At 41.4% G+C, this 22,779-nt stretch overlaps 1 protein-coding gene and 1 pseudogene across 1 annotated transcript; both read right to left on the bottom strand.

Moving 5' to 3' along the window:
• Positions 1-2,508: 2,508 nt before the first annotated feature.
• On the bottom strand, positions 2,509-4,855 carry LOC123171519 (uncharacterized; annotated as a pseudogene).
• A 168-nt stretch (positions 4,856-5,023) lies between these two features.
• On the bottom strand, positions 5,024-6,539 carry LOC123169221 (glucuronoxylan 4-O-methyltransferase 1). The gene has a single exon (XM_044587061.1). It carries the CDS (start codon positions 6,335-6,337, stop codon positions 5,417-5,419), a length of 921 nt encoding a protein of 306 aa, XP_044442996.1. The 5' UTR covers positions 6,338-6,539; the 3' UTR covers positions 5,024-5,416.
• Between the last annotated feature and the right edge of the window lie 16,240 nt (positions 6,540-22,779).

The raw sequence follows: 22,779 nt of genomic DNA, 5'->3' as shown, positions 1-22,779 counted from the left end.
TACGAGGCAGTCTTGAGGGCATAATCAGCCGAATAGTGTTCTGGATACAGAATCGCAGTATTTCGAACATAACTTCGGCCTTAGAGATGAGACCGGCTGGCTATGACCCAAATATCAAAGTATCTCCTTTTGATGATACGGAACTTTCTCACATTGAGCATTTTTTCATTTGAGGTCTTGTTAATTATGCTTTTGACCATGTCAAAATCTGGTGTCAACACGAGGCTCAAGCAATACAACAACTATTCCACCAAATCCCTCTCTCCCTTCTAACATGGTATCAGTTTCCGGGTTTTAAACCCTAGCGCCGTCGCTTCCGCACTACGCGCTGCCCCTGGGGCGGTCGGCCTCCATGACCGCCGCACTTTTTTAAATAATTATTTAAAATTTCCATGTAGAAGATCAAAATATTACATCATTTTTTTAATATACGGTCAACATTTTTCCTATGCGCTTTCAGCAGTTTTGAAACTTTGGTTATTTTTTCTAAATACTTGTTTAAACTATTTTAAATACATGATCAACATTTTTCGCACTCATTGTATATTTTTTATATAAATTTGCAGTATACATAACTAACATTTTTTCTGTACACATTTAACATATTTCAAATGCTTTTTCAACATTTTTCAATTTAACTTTTTTCAATGCGCGGTCAGTATTATTTCTATACACATTTAACATTTCCAAATTCTTGATAACATTTTTGAAATATTTGTTCAAGATTTTTTAAAATGCTCGACTAATACTTTCATATACATGTTGAAAAGATTTCATCATTTTTTAATACATGTTCATCATTTTTTTCTGTACACATTCAACATTTGTCAAACGCTTCATTAACATTTTCCATGTACTAGTTTAACATATTTTCAATACATGATCAAAAAATTTCACACCGATTCTATTTTTTTGTAGACATTTTCGTATTCATTGTCAAAAAAAATTATACACAATAAAAAAATTCAAATGCACAACTAAATTTTTTCAAAACCTTATGAAAAGTATATGTTGTAGTATATATGTTCCAAATTATTGGAAGTGTAAACAAAGGTTAAAAAAAGAAAACAAAAAGGTAAAACAAGCGAGGAAAAGGTAAAACTAGCAAACAAAGGAGGCAGTGGTCTCGAAATATTGCAATTACGACCCCTTTTTTAAACTTGTAGTTACAAATTGATTTTAAAACTTTGTTCACACAAATTCTTTTGACTAAGAAACTCATGGAGAAAACATTTGTGCTGAAAGGGAGGCTCGGGTTTTTATGTCATTATTAGAATAAAAAGATAAAGAAACATGACTGAAATAATAGTTATGAGAATGAGGAATAAAAATTTAAAATAAAATGAAATGAAATGGTGAAGTAGAAAAAAAATAGAAAATTGAAATATATTAGAGAAAAACAAAAAAAAGTGAAAAACCTAAACAATCAATTTACAGTATTTGGTAAATTGAAAACTAAACTGAAAAAAACCAAAAAAATGAATGTACTAAAATAGGAAAGGGGGGAAATGTGGAAAATGTTCTACTGAATATAGTGAAATAAGAAAAAAAAAGAAACCAAAAAATGAGAAAAAGCAATTAATTATGAGAAATAATGTAAAAGAAAGTCGTTACAAATAACTGAACCCTAGAAGCTACATAAACAAATGATAATACCATGCGAGGAGTGCAAAAGCTAGCAATGATTCCCATCATTCGATCACCCTGGGTAGCCACTAGCCGGTAGGTAAAAAAGGAAGGCCACACATAGACCAGCTCCGTAGCAAAAAAGATAAAAACCGGCTCTACGTGACTACCCCACATATAGCCCAACTCACGCACATAGGCTGCCCTTGTACGAGACGAGACGCGTCGCTCCCTCCACGCATAACGCCAGTACGTATACGAATCTTGATGTGTGATGATCCGACGGCCAGAAAAGTGACTGGGACATATGTAATAATTATAACTCAGCAAGCTGAGTTTCAACAAAACCGTTTCAAAAATTGTTCAGAATTTCAAAAGGAATTTCTCAAGTTTCAATTTTTTAGGAGTTTAAAATGTGTTCCAATTTTCGAATTCTTTTTACAATTTTGAAAAATGTTCGCGTTTAGGAAAGGTTGCATCCAAAAATTCAAAAAACGTTCAATCTGTCCATGTTCATAGTTCTTAGAATTACGTGCTGCTCATTAACCAATATAGCTCAGTCGATCTAATGGTTTGGCTCGCTTGCTTGAGAGCGGGAGTTCCCGTGTTTGATTCCCGCTGCATACATATTTTCTTTGGATTTTCCACTATTTCATTATAGAGACCGTTCGCTGCTGGGCTGGCCCAGTTGACCTCCGCGTATCAGTGCGGGCGATGCATTTTCTAAAAAGACCATTCTACCCTTTTAATATAAAGGGGTATGAAGAGATCTCATCCGTTGATGTGTTTAGGGGGTTGTACCAAAGCAGAAGTTAAGATATAATTATTCCAAGCTCGGACATGAAGATCGAAATGCCTCGAAACTTCTACGCGCCATTGATTTTAGCGTGGTAAATCAAATAGCTCAGACAAATGTGCCTTGGTAAGCTTGATCCTTTTGGTGATCTCTTTTTGCTTCTTGGCCTTGAGCTTAGGTTGTTGGCCATGGATCTACGACATTGCACGCCCCTTGGTCGCGTCGGTCGCTGTCTTGTGGACATTCTTCAGGACCTCCTTCTCAATGTCGGTCATGCCCCGTGGCAGCTCAATCTCCCGGTACATCTGCTTCAAGTCAACATCAACATTGATCTTTGATCTCGGTTCATTTGGGTACGCGATGTCTCCTGGGAGTCCATGCTTGACAGCCATAAGAGACTATATGTGTAGCTCGTAGGCATGGTCAAGTAAGTGTATCTTCCTTAAGTGTTCAATGATCAAGAGAGAATGCAGTTTGGTCAGCATGATGGCCATTTCAGGCAATGAAAATATATTTCATTTATCAAAAGGTGTAAATTCATTGACATGATTAAAAATTAACCACTGACGCATTTACCTTGAAAGAGAAACACTTCCCATCAAACCGTACTTTGGGATTGTTCGTCGGACTATCAAAGACTGCCTTGTTACTATTTAACGGCAACATATGTTGCTTCATTTATTTACTCTACTGTATTAGCAAGTCTTGTCTGCAGGTTCGAAAGAAAAGAGGGGTATTATTTTACACGAAACACATTATACCATATATTTGAGGACAAAAATATAGAGAACAATTTTTTGTTACTGTACTACGAAGTCTATCATTAAGCAAATAAGTTGAAAATAAATGTAGAACTAAATATGCGAAATAAGGTGCAAAACCATTTTTCAGGCTTGAATAAATATTTCTAGTTTTTTGAGAACCACCAGTAACAGACAATTGAGAGGGCTGTTACACTATTTGTCACAAAAGGCAACATTGCAGTGGGAAAGCGTGGGATTTCGCGCGAAAACAATGGTGTGAGTGTCCAAATGCGTGGGCTCTGACTTGAATTTGGGTGGGCCGGACGTGCCCGCGTTTGGCGTGGCGGTGGCCCAGACTCTCCCTCATTTGCTGCCGGTTTGTGAGATTTCAGACATACGGACCGGTCCGAACAATTTTTATTACTGTCGGTGGATGAGAAAAAAGATCTAGACAGTCTGATCCAAACATTTATGAAAAGATTTGATCTGTTGACGAGGCAACAGTATCTAGGAGCTGCTCAGGGCACGGCCCCGACCAACGCACGCTCCGCAACACGTGGCGATGCTCAATTGCTACGTTCAAAGCCGCCCTCCGTGGCAAGGAGGTGACTTTTCTGTGTCCGGCACGAATCTTTGTGTACTGTTTGCCTCCTGTATGTATTTTTCTAATAGAAAAAAAAGAAAGTATACACTGGAACACCTCCAGGCATCTTCTCTTGTGTAAAAAGAAAAGAAACAGCAGACAGACTTACATGTCACATTTGAAACACGTACGCACGTTCTTGACCTCGATTGTTAGCAAATTCTTGGAACCCGTTCACGATTCAAACTCAATTTCGAGGTTCTTCCTGGGGATGCGCACCTGATGTTTCCATCGTTAGTAGGATGGGAGAAAGATCAACGCTAACTATTAGTGGACTCGAATCTGTCAGTGTTCACTCGTCGAGATCCTGCCATCTGACTCGGACAGTAACATTGATAGATGTTCTTTTCTCTGGGTGTCATCTCTTCGTTTCATTGCCCCATGGATGAGCAACAGAATACAGCAACCAATGCCACATGCTGCCAAAGCGACCTAGACTACTGCTCACAGCCTATATTAAGTACTGCTCCCTCCGTCCCACAATATAATAGCCTTTACAATATAAGAATGTTTAGTGCCAAAAACGTTCTTATGTTATGGAACGCAGGTAGTAGCTAGTGTCAAACATAGGGATGACTAGCTCACGTTAATCCATGTGAGATCCCGTCGGGAGCGTACCCGCTGCACGGATCGCCACGAAGCTCCACCTCCCTTGCTGCTGACAGCGTCCAGCTGGCCATTTAGAAAGGAAGAACACACATGGAGAAGTACGTACGTACTTTCTTTCAAAAACAAAATAAAACACGTGAATACATGCACCACGCGTCACGCAGCTAATCGTCCAAGGACCGCTGGGTTTCACTCTAGCAAAAACATCTTACCGTTATGCATCGTCGTTTACCGGTCGTTCCATCTAACGTGGTAGTTTTCTGCTTATTAGGTGTTTGTCGAGTGCTCAGCAAATTGATGAGTGCCGCCGTACTTCCAAGTTCGAACCAAGTCTTGACTGCCGAGAACAGATTTCGACAACACAATGCCGAGTATTATCCGTGCTTTGCCAAGTGCCCAGGAAACTGAGCAAAGTAGCCGATTCCAGTAGTGCGCCATCTTAACCTCGTTAGCAATTTTTTGTCTTAATTACTAAAATTACACTCACGTGCAATTATCCTGCATTTTCCAACAGATTACTAACTTGTATAACTTGCCTTACAAAAAGAATGCAAGTATTCATATTCATCAGAGCTGGGCTGGTATTATTGCTACAAACAAAAAAAATGAAACAAACAAATAAATTTCCATTATTATGAGCCAGATAGAAAAAGGAAAACATCTTGCAAAAATACAACTTTAATGAAGATAATGGATAATTACAACGGATAGTTTTCCTGATATAGGTTCCACTCTTGATCAACGACCAGCAACCATGGGCGCCGCTAACAGTTGCAACCGCGGTATTAAAAAAATTCACACTCATTTTCTCTGGACTATGCGATCGTGAACCGATCGTTTCTCGATCCGACGGACCCGATCAAGCGCCAAGTAATTACCTCCAATATAATGGTGTATGTATGAACTGGGCTTCAGTGTATATATGCTGTGTCTTGAGGTATGCTTGATCAAGGTAAGTGCAGCTAGTCCTGCTAGTACACTGGATGATAAAAAAAAGATTTAATTCTGAGGGCAGAAGGGCGTGCCGGGCTTCTCCCTGTGGCTGGGGATGACGAAGTGCCTGATCCGGCCGACCTGCTCGGCGAGGTACGCGTCGCACAGGAACGCCTTGGAGAACCTGTCCTCCACGGTCCGGTCGACGTCGTGCACGAACACGTCGGTGGCGCCGTCCCCGGGCCGCCGCGCGCGCGCCACCATGCCGGCGGTGTAGATGGCGCCCATCCTCCCGGGCGCCTCCGGCACCCACCCCGTGGGCGCGTCCACCATGACGAGGTCCCACTCGACCTCGTGGAACGCGGCGGGGAGGCCGCGGAGCGCGAGCCGGCAGGAGGCCTCGGCGGCGGCGGCGAGGTCCGGCTGCGCTGTGCAGCCCGGGTGGTCCCGGAGGGCGATGAGCTCGTCGGCCTCGGTGAGGCGGGTGTCGTAGACGACGTGGTAGGACTCGAGGCCCGGGTGCTTGGAGCGGACGGAGGCGATCCAGGACGCGTCCTCCTCGAGGAACACGGTGCGGCCGCCGTGGTTGAGCGCCGCCCACATGGGGCTGTCGAGGCCCAGCCCGAAGACCAGGAAGTTGCAGGGCGAGCGGCGCTGCAGGACGCGCAGCGACACCCCGATCTCCGCCGCCGTCTGCTGCGGCGTCGTGTTCGACGTCGCGTAGTGCACCAGCGCGTCGGCCACCGGCGCCGGCAGCTTGGAGCACGACCCGTCGTCGCCCGCGCCGCTAAGGTGCAGCTGAGAGGCGGCGGACCTCTGGCCGGGGGAGGAGGAGGAGGAGAAGAGCGTGCGCGCGGAGAAGAGGAGGAGGAAGGCGGCGAGGGCGGCCACGAGGAGGAGGCGGAGGCCGAGGAAGCTCTGCAGCTTGGCCTTCATGGCGACTAGGTGGAGGGCCTTCCGGGCGTGCACCGGGCTCGACATGGACATGCGGACGGGCAGCGAGCGACCAAGAAAGCCTCCACGGTTCTCCTTGTTGCTCGGCCTACTCGGTTCTTGGTTCGTGAGAGGTTTATAGGTGGGGCGATGATGATGCTTGAAGGAGTGGCGTCGAAAGATTGGTATTGGAGTGAGGATCAGATCATCAGATCGATTGTGATGATGGGGTTTGGTGATGAGGACAAGAGACCTGGAAACTTTGGTGTAGGGTGGATGGATGGATGGTTCCTTTGTCCTTTTCTTTTTTTTAGGATCGAATGGATCCTTTATCTTTTTTTTAACCATATTCACGCGCATACACACACTCCTATGAACGCAGACACGCACACCTTACTCCTATGAGCACCTCTGAAAGACTGAGCCGGCATATCACCATAGTCACCTCGTCATCGACGGGAATGTTTCCTCCCACTGAATGCGCATCGCCGGAAATCCTGAAATAAATCTAGGAATACATGCGAGCACGAGGACTTGAACCCTGGTTGGTTGGGGATACCACAGTCCCTCTAACCATCCAACCACAGGTTGGTTCGCGATGGATCCTTTGTCTTGTGGGGCTCTGTTTCGGTAGATGGCCTGGAATGGGCCGAATGTGGTGTCTGCCTCTACAGTAGTTTGTTCTTTCTTTTATTTTTTGTCTTGTTATGAGAAAAAATTGCCAGACCAAAACTCCTTTAGGAAATAAAAAAAATTCCAGATACAAATGGAGCCAAATAAATATTATTAGATAATAAATCGCAACATGTTTTTATGTTGCATTTAATTGACATTATTGATATTTATATTTTTACAATAAACTTTGTCAAATTTTACTAAGTTGGACTATAAAAAAAAATATGTGCACTATATTTTAGAACAGAGAGAATATTAATTTAAGTTAATATTTGAGGCATAATATTTTCTATTTAATTATTGTTCAAGTCAGGATACTATGTTGTCATCTCTAACTGGAAAAAGGGGAATCTCTGGATTCTATAAATTAGTTTGTCCTTATTTGGTCTTCTACTTCTCTTCATAGTAGATGATACCCCGCACATTGTTGCGGGAATATTTGAAAATTTCAGTGTGATTAAACATGAATATTTCAAGTAATAACATAAAAGGCTAAAACTGAAAATACATATATTTTATTATGTTTGATTACTATAGTTGTAAAATCTTAACTAAATCATAATAGAATGAAAATTCTTATCTATGTTTGCATGTTGAAATGGGTCTATCATGCATGTTTCATGATGAAGTGGCATGCTTGCATGTTGAGAGATATATGGTATTGGGGGTGGGCCTTTTCTTATGCATGTTGTGCGATGATGTGGCACTCTTGCAGGTTGAGAGAAATAGTTAGTGGGGGCTAGCTATTTGCATGTTGAAATGGGTCTTTTTTCATGCATGTTTCATGATGAAGTGACATGCTTGCATGCTGAGAGATATATGGTACTGGGGGTGGGCCTTTTCTTATGCGTGTTGTGCAATGATGTGGCACGCTTGCATGTTGAGAGGTATATGGTACTGGGGGTGGGCCTTTTCTTATGCATGTTGTGCGATGATGTGGCACGCTTGCATGTTGAGAGAAATAATTAGTGGGGGCTAGCTGTTTAGATAAAGAAGATTTGTATTGCTTTGCAAATTCAACCCTAATGCATCGAGAAGAGACTACATGTTGACGATAACTCATCTAAATTGTTTAGAGAAATTGATTTTGATTCTGGAATGGACAATCAAATATAACACATCTCTAAATGCTGACACAGTTTGATTACATATGCTATTGCACTAATTGTTTTCAAGTATTTTGGTTGACTGGTACTGGACCGATCTCACCTTTTGGCGTCCCTTCCCGGCTCTTATTATGTTACATGTCGAATATTAATCAATTTTTTGTTTCTAAAAGACTTACTACATGTATTCACCGTTTTACTTTGTTTGCATGTTCTCTAAGATATATATGTTTAGCTTCTCGTAAGTAAAGGTTTTGGACTTCAATTAAAAAATTGTACTTTATTTTGTATTTCTTGATAATTTAGTTCATTAACGAAGTATTTCTGACTATAAAAAAAATTCTTTGCTAACTTTTTAATGCATTTTAGTCATTTATTGTGACTACAATTCTTCAAAATTACCTGATTTTGATGCACAAATTTGTAAACCGTGCATAAGGGGGTATACATAGTAAAATACCTAGAGGTGGGACTACAGAAGGGTCCCTTCGATGAATCTCATAGCAAAGACGAAGACACGCGATTTGATGAGGTTCAGGACCCCGATATTGGTAATAGCCTCACTCCCTGTTGTTGTCGATCTCCTATTACCCGAGTAAGGATTTCATGATTATACAGTGGCAATAGAGCTAATCCTAAACACAGAGCTCCCCGATCGATATTGCATAATTGTTGATGTCGAACGTTTCATTGATGGTCACTAGTAGAAAAAGGAGCATTAATAGTGGCCCCCGAAAGCAGCTGTGACCAAGAAGGACAAAGCCGCCTCTAATTAATATTCCATCTGAGGCAGTTATATTTGCCATGGAGGCGGTTGGAAATGAAATCGTCCATAATAATCCATGGAGGTGATCTCGACTACCTAACCGCCTCTAGTTTCAAAGTATTAGAGGTGAATTTGTAGCTATAACCGACTGCGTAGTCGATCACCTCACTTATATCTATTTCCCTTGTTCATCCCACTCTTGATCACCCCTAGATCTTAGATTTTGCCATGCCAACCCTCAAGTAGTTGTCGTGTTGCGCATGCTCTCCACCGTGCTCCGACTTCCCATTGCCACGACCTCCACTGTTATCATATCAACGAGTAGCTAGTGGTGAGAACCTCCACATCTCCTCCAAATTTACCTCAAATCCCCTACAAAGAAATTTCAACCTAGATAGATTGCAGTGCTTAATTGTACAATAAGTAGATATCATTCTGTAGTGCTACATCTACTGCTTCATTGGTACTACAACTACCGGAATTTGTACAAGTTTACCTGGAGAAACTACTGTACTACTCATTGTCGGAAAATATGTTGATGGCGCCGAAGCCAGAGGCCTCGTGGTCGTGGGTGCCAGAAGGAATGCCCACATTTGGTGGTCGTCTTCGTCCTCGGTGTCGCTGAGGCTACGGATCATCTCCTCCGCCTCGCGCCCCGTGTTCACCAAAAGGACATGGTTGGCGAAGACCTCGCGCTCATCGTCAATCGATTCGACAATGGTGCGGTCCTCTGCCACCACCTGGCGGTCTGCATGGTTGGCGGTGATGACGGCGTCGTCTGCCAGCTCTGCAACAAATTGGCTCTCGGCAATGACGTGCTCCGCCAACGTCGCCGCCCTCCACCTTGACCTCCATCCCCTCCTCCTTCACCTTCATATCCTCCCCCTCCTCCACCTTCATATCCCCCACCTCCTCCTCCACTGCCACCTCCGATGACGACGAAGAATCTGAAGGGAGCTCGGGTCAACGGCCGAAGCAGTGACCGCGTCACAAGTTGCGTCCTCCCCAACTACCGCCGTCAAGATGTGTGCTCGGTGCGGGGAGGCGGTCACCTGTGCATAGAGTTAGGGTGATGGCAGACCATGGCTATGGTGGTGACGTGTGCGGTGATCGATCTGGATCGCTTTTTTGGTGCTCCGACGGCTAGGGTTAGGGTACAAGGTGGCGACAACTTCCATTTGTAGTCGGTCGGTTGTATGGGGATTGGGTGGCATGGCCTTCGGGGTCATTAGTGCTTGGGATTGAACGGAAAATGCTAACTACTTAAACTTCTCTGTTAACATGAAAACCGCTACAACTTCTTAGCTTTATCTTCTCTGTAAAATGTTAACTGGTTCTACTTATTTGATACAATGGAAATTGCTCGAACTTCACCGTGTTTATCTTCTCTGTGAAATGCAAGCTGCTACAACTTTTGCTTTATCTTCTCTGTAAAATGCTAACTGGTTCCACTTATTTGTTATAATCAAAATTGTTGCATTATTTCTCTTTTTTATCGTCTCTATAAACTGCAAACTAGTTTTCCCTAATGTGTTACAATGCAAATTGTTAGAACTTCTTAGTTTATCTTCTCTACATAATGTTACCTGCTACATGGATTTAGCTCACATCACATTATCAATACCCTGCTTATTTGTTGTACATGTAGCTTGATTTTAGTTGCATTGCACAAGAAGAACAGATGGCTAGATGTGTGCTTTTAGAGATATAAATAGAACAACTAATGACATCAAAAGGCGCTACCGGTAGAGCTCGAAGCAGGCCAACCATGAACAATGAGCTGCAGTCGGTGCACTCAGAGCCCCTCTCAGGACAACTCATATATAAGAACATAGGATGACCTTGGGCTTGCAAAACTTTTGTAATGTTTCAGTATCTTTGATTCGTCTGAACTTATAATAGACTTGTACTATGGATACAACAATGAATGATATGTTTTCTTTGTACTTATGTATTATAGTGTTTCATCTCATTGACATGGGTACATAACTAGTAATAAAATATTAGATCATTTACATACATAATTGGCAGCGGTTATTGGTACCAAACTGCGTGTAAAACGCAGGGCATTGCAAGCGGTTATATATTTTAAATTGCATGTGCTATTTGAGGTACTGGAGGCGGTTTCCAAAATGTTGACACTCGATCGAGTATTAGCTACGCATGCTTTAAGGAAGAATGGGAAACCGCCACCGCTCGATGTACCAAAACCGCCTATAATGCCTGATTCTCTAGGAGTGGTTGTGGCTTGTATATGACATGGAAAAGATAGATCCTCTGCTCCCCTAAATCAAGAAGATGGATCTTATTCTTAAGCCTTTGGGCCCTAGGATTGATACCGACCCAATCATCAAATCCTCAATGACTAAGGAAAGTAAATCTCCTTAGTCTGTTCGACTCAGGAGTCCCTGGCATAGTATTTTTTTTGAAGAAAAGGAGCCCCCACTCCATTTTATGAAAAACAAGGGGAAACAAGCCACATAACTTTTCACATTTCTCGGGCTGAGCCAAAGTAGCTGAGCTAAAAAAACTTAAACCCTTGCATCTAGCCACAAAGGTTGGGGGACAGTATGAAATATCTCAAACACAATGAAGGAAAGGAAATTAATCAGCCAGGCTAACTATTATAGGCCATCAACATTTTAGGTTGAACGCTCTCAAGATGAAGCCTCGCTTGTCACTCCTTTAGCTTGCCCAGATCATCATCTCCAAGCGATCTTTAGAATCCATCATCTTTGTTGATCCAGGAGCAACATACAGTTTCTCAATAAGATTGATTGAGTATCGACACATAGAATCCTCTATTGATGAAGCATCGCACTTACTCTTCCAAGAAGAATTTGGGTATTTGTCCACACCAGACCCTGAAAACAAAGATCATTAATTCTAGATTATCAATAAACCCGACATTACAACAACACATGATATACTAACCACAAACTTTTTATTTTTGGCGCACCACAAAATAGATAGATTAGATATGTTACAAGGAATTTTGAAGTTAAGGAACTTTGTTCACCACCTACTCTTTGATTGTCTTTAACTTCAAAATTCCTTGTAACTTCAAGACAATAAAAGAGTAGGTGGTGAACAAACTCGGCCTCGCCACAAAAAAGACAAGTCAAATCATCTACATGTTATCTTTTACTCAAGTTATCTCTTGCTAAAATTTTATTGTAGAAAGCCAATCACACAAAAATCAAATATCTGTGAAGAACAATAATTTAGCAAAATTCTTACAAATAGGTGTACAACCCCCTTCCCAATTAACCATGTTATATAAGAAACGAATAAAATACACCCTAGAAGGTTTAAGCATCCACAAAGGTTAATCAGCATTTGCATTAGGAATATAGGTCAACAAGACAACCAATAGATCATGCCACTTAACTAGGAAAGCAACATCCACACAACTCGTAAAGGTCAACTTGAGAGTATATCTTTACCAAACTTGGGCAACATGACAATTTTGTTGTTATCAGATATCAAATACATCGCAAAAATGTATCTTTAAAGTTGTATCACCTACCCAAATATCATGGCAAAAGCTAATGCAGTTACCATTCCCAATATATCATTTATAAAAAGGTTGAACCCTAGCCAGAGCCCAAGTCACAACAATCCAAAACGGGGATCCAATATTTGTTTTAGACCAAAGACATGCTTACACGTTTTGCACTTGGAGTTCAGTAGTGAAATCCAATTTTTGTCAACTCTCATAAAAAATCTCTTGGCCTAGGAAGGTAAAAGAGCCATGTTAAGGTCTCCAAAATTGAGAACACCCAAACCCCCAAGCCATTTTTCTGGGACACAAGCCCCCAATTTGCCAGGTGATATTTATGGGTATCTCCAAGATCCCCCAGAAAAATTGAGCCATTTATGAAGTGACTGCGTTAATCGCCCACTTAGCAATTTAATAATGGACATCAGATATGTAGGAATGCTAGTGTTTGTAGCAAAACTAATTTGTTTTCATAACTAAGAAGTCTGCCCTTCCACCCACAAATTCTCTTGAATGTCCCCTCTCCGAAGTTTAAGATAGTCCAAGCGAACACCCAGATACTTGAGAGTAAAGGAGCCAATCTTGCAACAATTTTTTGGGATAAAAGCTTAGAAGCTCAGTATCAAGATTAATTCTCAATAAGTCACATTTGTCATAGTAAATCTTCATTCCAAGACAATTTTTTTTATATTTCTAGCATAATTATGGTCCAGGTCAAGAAATATTATCATATCATCAACATATTGCAAACTAACTATGCTACCAGGTATTATATGAGGAATAATCCCAGAAGTAATATTTTCATTGAAGGCTTTGACCAGCATACAAGAGAAAACATCAGGCGGTAAATTGAAAAGCATGGGGGACAAAGGATCTCCTTGCTTTAAGCCTTTGCCACCAACAAAGTAGGAACCGTTAACATCATTATCCAAACATAAAAGGAGCTTTGTTGTAGAATAGAAATTAAGAATCCACCCAATCCACATCTTTTCCAAACCCCCTAGAGGTTAGCATCTCCACTAGGAAATCCAAGTTAACCTGGTCATACGTTTTTTAGTCTAGTTTGACGATAACCCCAGGCTTACCAGCATTGTACACCTCATTGATAGTTTCATGAGATGTAACAACACTCCCAAGAATGAACCTCCCTCCAACAAATTGTTGATGGACATGGAGACATAATCTTTGACCATTACGAGAAATTCTATTAGTCGTGGCCTTACTAAAAAAATTAACCGAACAGTTAAACAAACTTATAGGTTTGAACTTCCTCATATCCCTAACATCTGGTTCATTAGGAATCAGAGTAATAATAGCATAGTTAAGCCTATGTATTTCCAAAGAGCGCATCTCAAAATCTCTGACTAAAGCCGTAAAATCATTTTTAATCACTTCCCAGAAATGTTGGTAGAATAAAAAGAACAAACCATCTGGACCATGGAAGCCCACTAGCATAGGAACCCATGCTAGCTTCCTTAATTTCTTCCTCACAGAAGTGTTTTTCCAGAAGAATTTTGTTTCACTTTTAGAGATCAACTCCTCATCAGACCAAAAAGTTTCACCCAGGTGTATCTTAGGTTAAATTCAAACCCCAAAGGGTACTTACAAAAGATAGTAGCAACTTCAAGCATGTCTTCAGTGGAATAAACTGGCGCATCAGGTCCATTAAGAATAGAGAGGTAATTTTTCCCTTCTACATAGTATGTCAAACCTGCTTCTAGTTTCCATAATCTCGTACACCGTGAGATAGAAGATTATGTCGGTCTTGTAGATGGTGCATCCGCCGTATCTTGTCATGTGTCACACATATGAATGCGGGTATATCTGCTGACACATAAGTGTATATCATTCGCCTAATTTTGTTGTATGTGTTGTGTCTTGTAAACTTTATGGTCAAATTGCAAAATCATGTTTAGTACATCCAAATCACTTAAACATGATGATTAATTTATGTATAAAATACATTATCCAGTAGCCGCAAAAATTTCCAAGAATCCACTATTACTAACTCAAGTTCAATAAGTGGCATTAAGTTCTAACATAGATATGAAAATTCATTGACCCTCTCCCATGTAGATTAGGCACATGCAAATATATTTTCATTTTTTTTATTTTGGTACACCGAGTTCGCTTAGTGATAGTAAACAAGAAGTGGGTTGCGATAAGGATTTAAAAGAAAAATCAATTTTCTGGAATTCAAAAATTAAAATATCCCACACAGTCCTACTAGTTTTCAAATGGAGTCTAGCTAAGCTTTAATAAGCGCTAAGGTTCAGTCATGATGTCGTAATAATATGAAAACGATTAGAAATTTTAGGTGCCGTCGGCACTTTTTTCAGCCTAGTAGTTGGGACTTTACGAGGTGGCGTTGGTTGTTAGTTACTGATGTGATCAGATTAAAGATCGCAGGTCACTAGCTTTCCTTGGAGTAAAGGACAATGATTTGGAAGTGGTTGGGAACTAAAGCACATGCCTCCATGAGGAGGATGTCCCAAAAGTTGATCTTACAAAGATATATAACTCCCAGCTTTTAACTTTCAGATATTTGAGAAACTGTTTCTTCTAGGTACTTCTAGCCCAACAATAGTTAGACCTGATTAATTAGCATAAATAGAATTTGTTGATGCATCCTTGGGTAAATTTCTGTTCAATTAATTTGAATGCCGAACGATGCCGCTATTTTTATTATTTTTATTTTGCATCTAACGATGCCGCTTGAACACTACGTAAGGAGAATGATTTCCTGATCAAGATTTCTCGACAGAGGTACCATGGCAAGAATGAAGAGAGCAAAGAGACAAGATTCGCATGCACATTTGTACGCACAGGGAATTTCTCACTAGTAGCCACCTAGCTAGCTAGCCAGATTGGTCGCCTGTCTTGTCTAGGACCAGTAGGAGTATTATGCTGTCGCCACTCACCACCATGAGCAGCTTCTTCATCAAGGTTTCTAAGAAAGTTCACCGGCTCTCACTGACATCCATTGTGTTAAGGTACATCCATGGCCGGTGAGGTGAGGTCACATGGCGAGCGTTTCCTTTTGGTTGAGGTACTTTGTACTGTAGATGCTACCAAACAACTACTCGGTAGATCATCTATGCGCCAACTTTGGTGGCTTTCTGACGGGGGGTCATGTGTCATCCTCACCAGCTCCGGCGGCCGGCGGGCCACCCGCCATCGCTGATTGGGAACGCGTGCCCCGGTGCTACCGGCTACCGCAAGGATAGGACACGTACGTACGCTCACGGGCTCATGAACATCGCAACAGATGCTTATGCATGTGCGCGCGGGAGTGGTTATTCGCTAATCGTACTGTCTGATGCCATAATTAAGTCCAAAACCTTATCTACTCTTTGCTTTTTGTTCCTTTGTGGACCCGTCTTTGTGGATTGGTTATTTTTCGTGCAAATCCGCAACTGCGCAGTTGAAGCCTTAGTGATAATCATACATGATCCGATGTTCCAAACCATATATTAAGTTGAAATGCTTTTCACTAAGAATATTGCGTCGCACACTCGCACTGGCGTGTGGATTACATAGGTTTACACATCGCAGCTGGCATCTTGTCGACATGGATAATTAAGTTGATGTATTTCGTTTATCAAAGCAGCATCCTTCTCTTTTTATGATAGGTACTTAGATAAAAGCAGCATCATTCTTTGAGTGGAGTACAGATGGTAGGTGATACAGTGGCACATGCATGATGGAGTTGGTTAGTGCGGCAATACACATCACTTTGGCGTGATAGGACATTCATGGTTGGTGGCTGCTAGTCTGGATGGATCAAATGTCACATCGATAGAGAACCAAGCATATGGGTTCCAAACTCATAGTTAGTATTCTCAAAAAAAAAAAATCATAGTTAGTTTCCCTGATAAATACCCGCAAAAAAAAAGTTTCCCTGGTAAACAATAGAGTTTGCGTATACTCTACCGTTTTCCTCGCTTCTCCCCCGAATTAAGCAAAAAGGGCCCTTTTCAATTTTTAAGGTCTTGGTTGGATTGAGTGTAAATTTTTTTTGCGCTTCCCAGTATTTAGCTTCTTCCAAGCAAAGTCTACGTTTCGTTGGATGTCTGTATTGAGCACACTGAATTGGATTGGGATGCAAGACCAAATCAACCAACGCATTGAAATGGACTGCAATTCAAGGAACTTTATTTGGATGTGGTGGCCTTACAACTGTCCTTTGATTGATCCAGAGTTTTGTGGATTTCAGCCTTGTGTGGGCTTTTTTGTAAGTTTTATTGTTTGTGTGGGTTAATTTCGAATGGTGCATGCCTTATGGGCCTCACACACATATGCCTTCAACATAAAGGCTGCCTCGGGTATTGTTGCGACCCAAATTAGATAAAGACCAAATGTTGGCCCGAAATAGATGCCCTGTTATGGTTTCAGGAATGAAGTTGAAAAGGGACAAAATACAGGGAAAACCCTATTTGACGAGCGTTGCGTCAAACTGCAGGGGCTTCGGACAGGCGAAGAGACCGAGCGATGCGATGGGCCGGCCTCTTTTGTGTATACAGTTCGCCTACAACATCATCCAGTTTTGGGGACCTTCTAAAAGGGTCGCTGACCCAGTTTTTCCTTTTGCCAGTTTTCCCTTTTCTTTCTGGTTTTTTCCTTTTTTCATTTTTGTGTTTCTTTTTCTTCTTTCTTCTTTCTTTCTTCTTCTGTCCCCTTTCCTGTTTTTTTGTTTCATTTTTCCTTTTTCAAGTTTATTTTTTCTTTCTTCAGTTGTTTTTTGTATTTTTTAAAAAGGTTATAAAATTTTAAAAAATCAAAATTTCTAAAATGTTCGTCGGTTCAAATTTTGCTCATAAATTCAAAAAACGCTCGCTTTGAAATATTTTTTGGGATTCTAAAAAAAAATGGTTCAATTTTCTCACAACTTTTCAGAAAATTTTCGGAATTTCCAAAAAATGCGCATTTTATATTTTATTCAAAAATTCACAAAATGATCGGGAATTCCAAAAAATGTTCTCACTTTCAAAATGTTTTGAAATATTTGAAAAAAAAATCATGTATCTGAAAATTTGTTCACAAACACAAATATGTTCGAGTTGTTTGAAAAAGTGTTCCCGTTTCTAAAATTTGGTCATAAATTCGAAAAATGTTCTGTAATTGCAAAATATGTTCCAGATTTTCCAAAAAAATAAATATTCAAAAAATGTTCACGTTTTTTGAGTTTTCGAAAAAATGTGTTTCATAAAAATTGTTCGTAATTTAAAAAAAAGTTCGTGTTTTGAAAATTTATTCGTAATTTAGGAAAATGTCGCGTTTTGAATTTTTTTCACAACTTCAAAAAATATTCAGCAATTTCAAAACATGTTCCAGCTTTTCCAAATTTGTTCACATATTCAAATCTATATGCTACAGTACACATATAGAAAATAACATGGAAGGGGAATATCCCACAATAGAAAGTTCTCAAATACAATCGCGATGCGGTATTGTTCACATGCAGTCATTTGCTCTGGTGGCTAGCAGCCCTTGTGGGGGAAAGTGACGTCACTGGTTCGATTCCTTGCGTTGTCATCTTGTTTTTGGAATTTTTACCGCTGTAGACACGCTTCGAGGTCCTCTTAGTGGGCCGGCCCAGTCGCACACCTCCTGTTCGTCGTGCTGGCTATTTGCCGCAAAATGCAGCACATAGGAGTTCCCAAAAATAGAGTGATACAATAAATAAATAAAACTATACATGCCCGCGGTTTAGAGTTTGTGTTATATACGAGAGTCCTCCGAGGAAATGTAAGAATATGAGGAGATCTTCACTTGTGAGGCTGGAATTTTACATCTAAAATATTTGGGGCTCCTTGTGGATGCTAAAAGAATATTTCCTTGTATCATGCTAAAAGAATTTTACACTGAAGGAAATATGCCCTAGAGGCAATAATAAAGTATTATTTATTTCCTTGTATCATGATAAATGTTTATTATTCATGCTAGAATTGTATTAACCGGAAACATAATACATGTGTGAATATATAGACAAACAGAGTGTCACTAGTATGCCTCTACTTGACTAGCTCGTTAACCAAAGATGGTTATGTTTCCTAGCCATAGACATAAGTTGTCATTTGATTAACGAGATCACCTCATTAGGAGAATGACGTGATTGACTTGACCCATTCCGTTAGCTTAGCACTCGATCGTTTAGTATGTTGCTATTGCTTTCTTCATGACTTATACATGTTCCTATGACTATGAGATTATGCAACTCCCGTTTACCGGAGGAACACTTTGTGTGCTACCAAACGTCACAACGTAAATGGGTGATTATAAAGGTGCTCTACAGGTGTCTCCAAAGGTACTTGTTGGGTTGACGTATTTCGAGATTAGGATTTGTCACTCCAATTGTCGGAGAGGTATCTCTGGGCCCACTCGGTAATGCACATCACTATAAGCCTTGCAAGCATTGTGACTAATGAGTTAGTTACGGGATGATGTGTTACGGAACGAGTAAAGAGACTTGCCGGTAACGAGATTGAACTAGGTATCGAGATACCGACGATCAAATCTCGGGCAAGTAACATACCGGTGACAAAGGGAACAGCGTATGTTGTTATGCGGTCTGACCGATAAAGATCTTCGTAGAATATGTAGGAACCAATATGAGCATCCAGGTTTCGCTATTGGTTATTGACCGGAGAGGTGTCTCGGTCATGTCTACATAGTTCTCGAACCCGTAGGGTCCGCACGCTTAACGTTACGATGACAGTTTTATTGAGTTTTGATATAACGAAGGAGTTCGGAGTCCCGGATGAGATCGGGGATATGACGAGGAGTCTCGAAATGGTCGAGACGTAAAGATCGATATATTGGACGACTATATTCGGACTTCGGAAAGGTTCCGAGTGATTCGGGTATTTTTTGGAGTACCGGAGAGTTACGGGAATTCGTATTGGGCCTTAATGGGCCATACGGGAAAGGAGAGAAAGGCCTCAAAAGGTGGCCGCACCCCTCCCCATGGTCTGGTCCGAATTGGACTAGGAAAGGGGGGCGCACCCTTGCTTCTTTCTCCTTCCCCCTTCCCTTCTCCTACTCCCACAAGGAAAGGAGGAGTCCTACTCCCGGTGGGAGTAGGACTCCCCCCTATGGCGCGCCTCTCCCCTTGGCCGGCTGCCTCCCCCTTGCTCCTTTATATACGGGGGCAGGGGGGCACCCCAGATACACAACAATAGATCCTTGAGATCTCTTGGCCGTGTGCGGTGCCCCCCTCCACCATATTACACCTCGATAATACCGTTGCGGAGCTTAGGCGAAGCCCTGCGTCGGTGGAACACCGTCATCGTCACCACGCCGTCATGCTGACAAAACTCTGCCTCAACACTCGGCTGGATCAGAGTTCGAGGGACGTCATCGAGCTGAACGTGTGTAGAACTCGGAAGTGCCGTACGTTCGGTACTTGATCGGTCGGATTGTGAAGACGTATGACTACATCAACCGCGTTGTGATGCTTCCGCTGTCGGTCTACGAGGGTACGTGGACAACACTCTCCCCTCTCGTTGCTATGCATCACCATGATCTTGCGTGTGCGTAGGAAATTTTTTGAAATTACTACGTTCCCCAACAGTGGCATCCGAGCCAGGTTTTATGCGTTGATGCTATGCACGAGTAGAACACAAGTGAGTTGTGGGCGATATAAGTCATACTGCTTACTAGCATGTCATACTTTGGTTCAGCGGTATTGTGAGATGAAGCGGCCCGGACCGACATTACGCGTACGCTTACGCGAGACTGGTTTCACCGTTGTGAGCACTCGTTGCTTAAAGGTGACCGGCGGGTGTCTGTCTCTCTCACTTTAGTTGAACCGAGTGTGGCTACGCCCGGTCCTTGCGAAGGTTAAAACAACACCAACTTGACAAACTATCGTTGTGGTTTTGATGCGTAGGTAAGAACGGTTCTTGCTAAGCCCGTAGCAGCCACGTAAAATATGCAACAACAAAGTAGAGGACGTCTAACTTGTTTTTGCAGGGCATGTTGTGATGTGATATGGTCAAGACATGATGTGATATAATGTGTTGTATGAGATGATCATGTTTTGTAACCGAGTTATCGGCAACTGGCAGGAGCCATATGGTTGTCGCTTTATTGTATGAGATGCAATCGCCATGTAATAGTTTTACTTTATCACTAAGCGGTAGCGATAGTCGTAAAAGCAATAAGTTGGCGAGACGACAACGATGCTACGATGGAGATCAAGGTGTCGCGCCGGTGACGATGGTGATCATGACGGTGCTTCGGAGATGGAGATCACAAGCACGGTGCTTCGGAGATGGAGATCACAAGCACAAGATGATGATGGCCATATCATATCACTTATATTGATTGCATGTGATGTTAATCCTTTATGCATCTTATCTTGCTTTTTTTGACGGTAGCATTATAAGATGATCCTTCACTAAATTATCAAAGTATAAGTGTTCTCCCTGAGTATGCACCGTTGCGAAAGTTCTTCGTGCTGAGACACCACGTGATGATCGGGTGTGATAGGCTCTACGTTCAAATACAACGGGTGCAAAACAGTTGCACACGCGGAATACTCAGGTTAAACTTGACGAGCCTAGCATATAACAGATATGGCCTTGGAACACGGAGACCGAAAGGTCGAGCGTGAATCATATAGTAGATATGATCAATATAGTGATGTTCACCATTGAAACTACTCCATCTCACGTGATGATCGGACATGGTTTAGTTGATATGGATCACGTGATCACTTAGAGGATTAGAGGGATGTCTATCTAAGTGGGAGTTCTTAAGTAATATGATTAATTGAACTTAAATTTATCATGAACTTAGTCCTGATAGTATTTTGTAAATTATGTTGTAGATCAATAGCTCGCGTTGTTGCTTCCCTGTGTTTATTTTTGATATGTTCCTAGAGAAAAATTATGTTGAAAGATGTTAGTAGCAAAGATGCGGATTGGATCCGTGATCTGAGGATTATCCTCATTGCTGCACAGAAAAATTATGTCCTTAATGCACCGCTAGGTGACAGACCTATTGCAGGAGCAGATGCAGACGTTATAAACGTTTGGCTAGCTCAATATGATGACTACTTGATAGTTTAGTGCACTATGCTTAACGGCTTAGAATCGGGACTTCAAAGACGTTTTGAACGTCATGGACCATATGAGATGTTCCAGGAGTTGAAGTTAATATTTCAAGCAAATACCCGAGTTGAGAGATATGAAGTCTCCAACAAGTTCTATAGCTAAAAGATGGAGGAGAATCGCTCAACTAGTGAGCATGTGCTCAGATTGTCTGGGTACTACAATCGCTTGAATCAAGTGGGAGTTAATTTTCCAGATAAAATAGTGATTGACAGAATTCTCTAGTCACCATCACTAAGTTAGTAGAACTTCGTGATGAACTATAGTATGCAAGGAATGACGAAAGTAATTCCCGAGCTCTTCGTGATGCTGAAATCAACAAAGGTAGAAATCAAGAAAGAGCATCAAGTGTTGATGGTTAGCAAGACCACTAGTTTCAAGAAAAGGGCAAAGGGATAGAAGGGGAACTTCAAAAGAACAGCAAGCAAGTTGCTACTCAAGTGAAGAAGCCCAAGTATGTACCTAAGCCTGAGACTAAGTGCTTCTACTGCAAAGGGACTGGTCACTGGAAGCGGAACTGCCCCAAGTATTTGGTGGATAAGAAGGATGGCAAAGTGAACAAAGGTATATTGGATATACATGTTATTGATGTGTACTTACTAGTGTTTATAGCAACCCCTCAGTATTTGATATTGGTTCAGTTGCTAAAGAGTAGTAACTCGAAACGGGAGTTGCATGAACATAAACTAGTTAAGGATGAAGTGACGATGTGTGTTGGAAGTAGTTCCAAGATTGATATGATCATCATCGCACACTCCCTGTACTTTCGGGATTAGTGTTGAAACTAAATAAGTGTTATTTGGTGTTTGCGTTGAGCATGAATATGATTTGATCATGTTTATTGCAATACGGTTATTCATTTAAGTTAGAGAACAATTGTTGTTCTGTTTACATGAATAAAAACCTTCTATGGTCATACAAACCAACGAAAATGGTTTGTTGGATCTCGATCGTAGTGATACACATATTCATAATATTGAAGCCAAAAGATGCAAAGTTAATAATGATAGTGCAACTTATTTGTGGCACTGCCGTTTAGGTCATATTGGTGTAAAGCGCATGAAGAAACTCCATACTGATGGGATTTTGGAATCAATTGATTATGAATCACTTGATGCTTGCGAACCATGCCTCATGGGCAAGATGACTAAAACGCCGTTCTCCGGAACTATGGAGAGAGCAACAGATTTGTTGGAAGTCATACATACAGATGTATGTGGTCCAATGAATATTGAGGCTCGTGGCGGATATCGTTATTTTCTCACCTTCACAGATGATTTGAGCAGATATGGGTATATCTACTTGATGAAACATAAGTCTGAAACATTTGA

Source organism: Triticum aestivum, chromosome 7D (assembly GCF_018294505.1).
Source record: "Triticum aestivum cultivar Chinese Spring chromosome 7D, IWGSC CS RefSeq v2.1, whole genome shotgun sequence".
Taxonomy (NCBI): domain Eukaryota; kingdom Viridiplantae; phylum Streptophyta; class Magnoliopsida; order Poales; family Poaceae; genus Triticum; species Triticum aestivum.
This window is presented reverse-complemented; position numbering and strand designations above follow the sequence as displayed.

Bases quoted from the DNA above. Each gene is read 5' to 3' on its own strand.
- LOC123169221 (XM_044587061.1), bottom strand. From the start codon at position 6,337: ATGTCCATGTCGAGCCCGGTGCACGCCCGGAAGGCCCTCCACCTAGTC.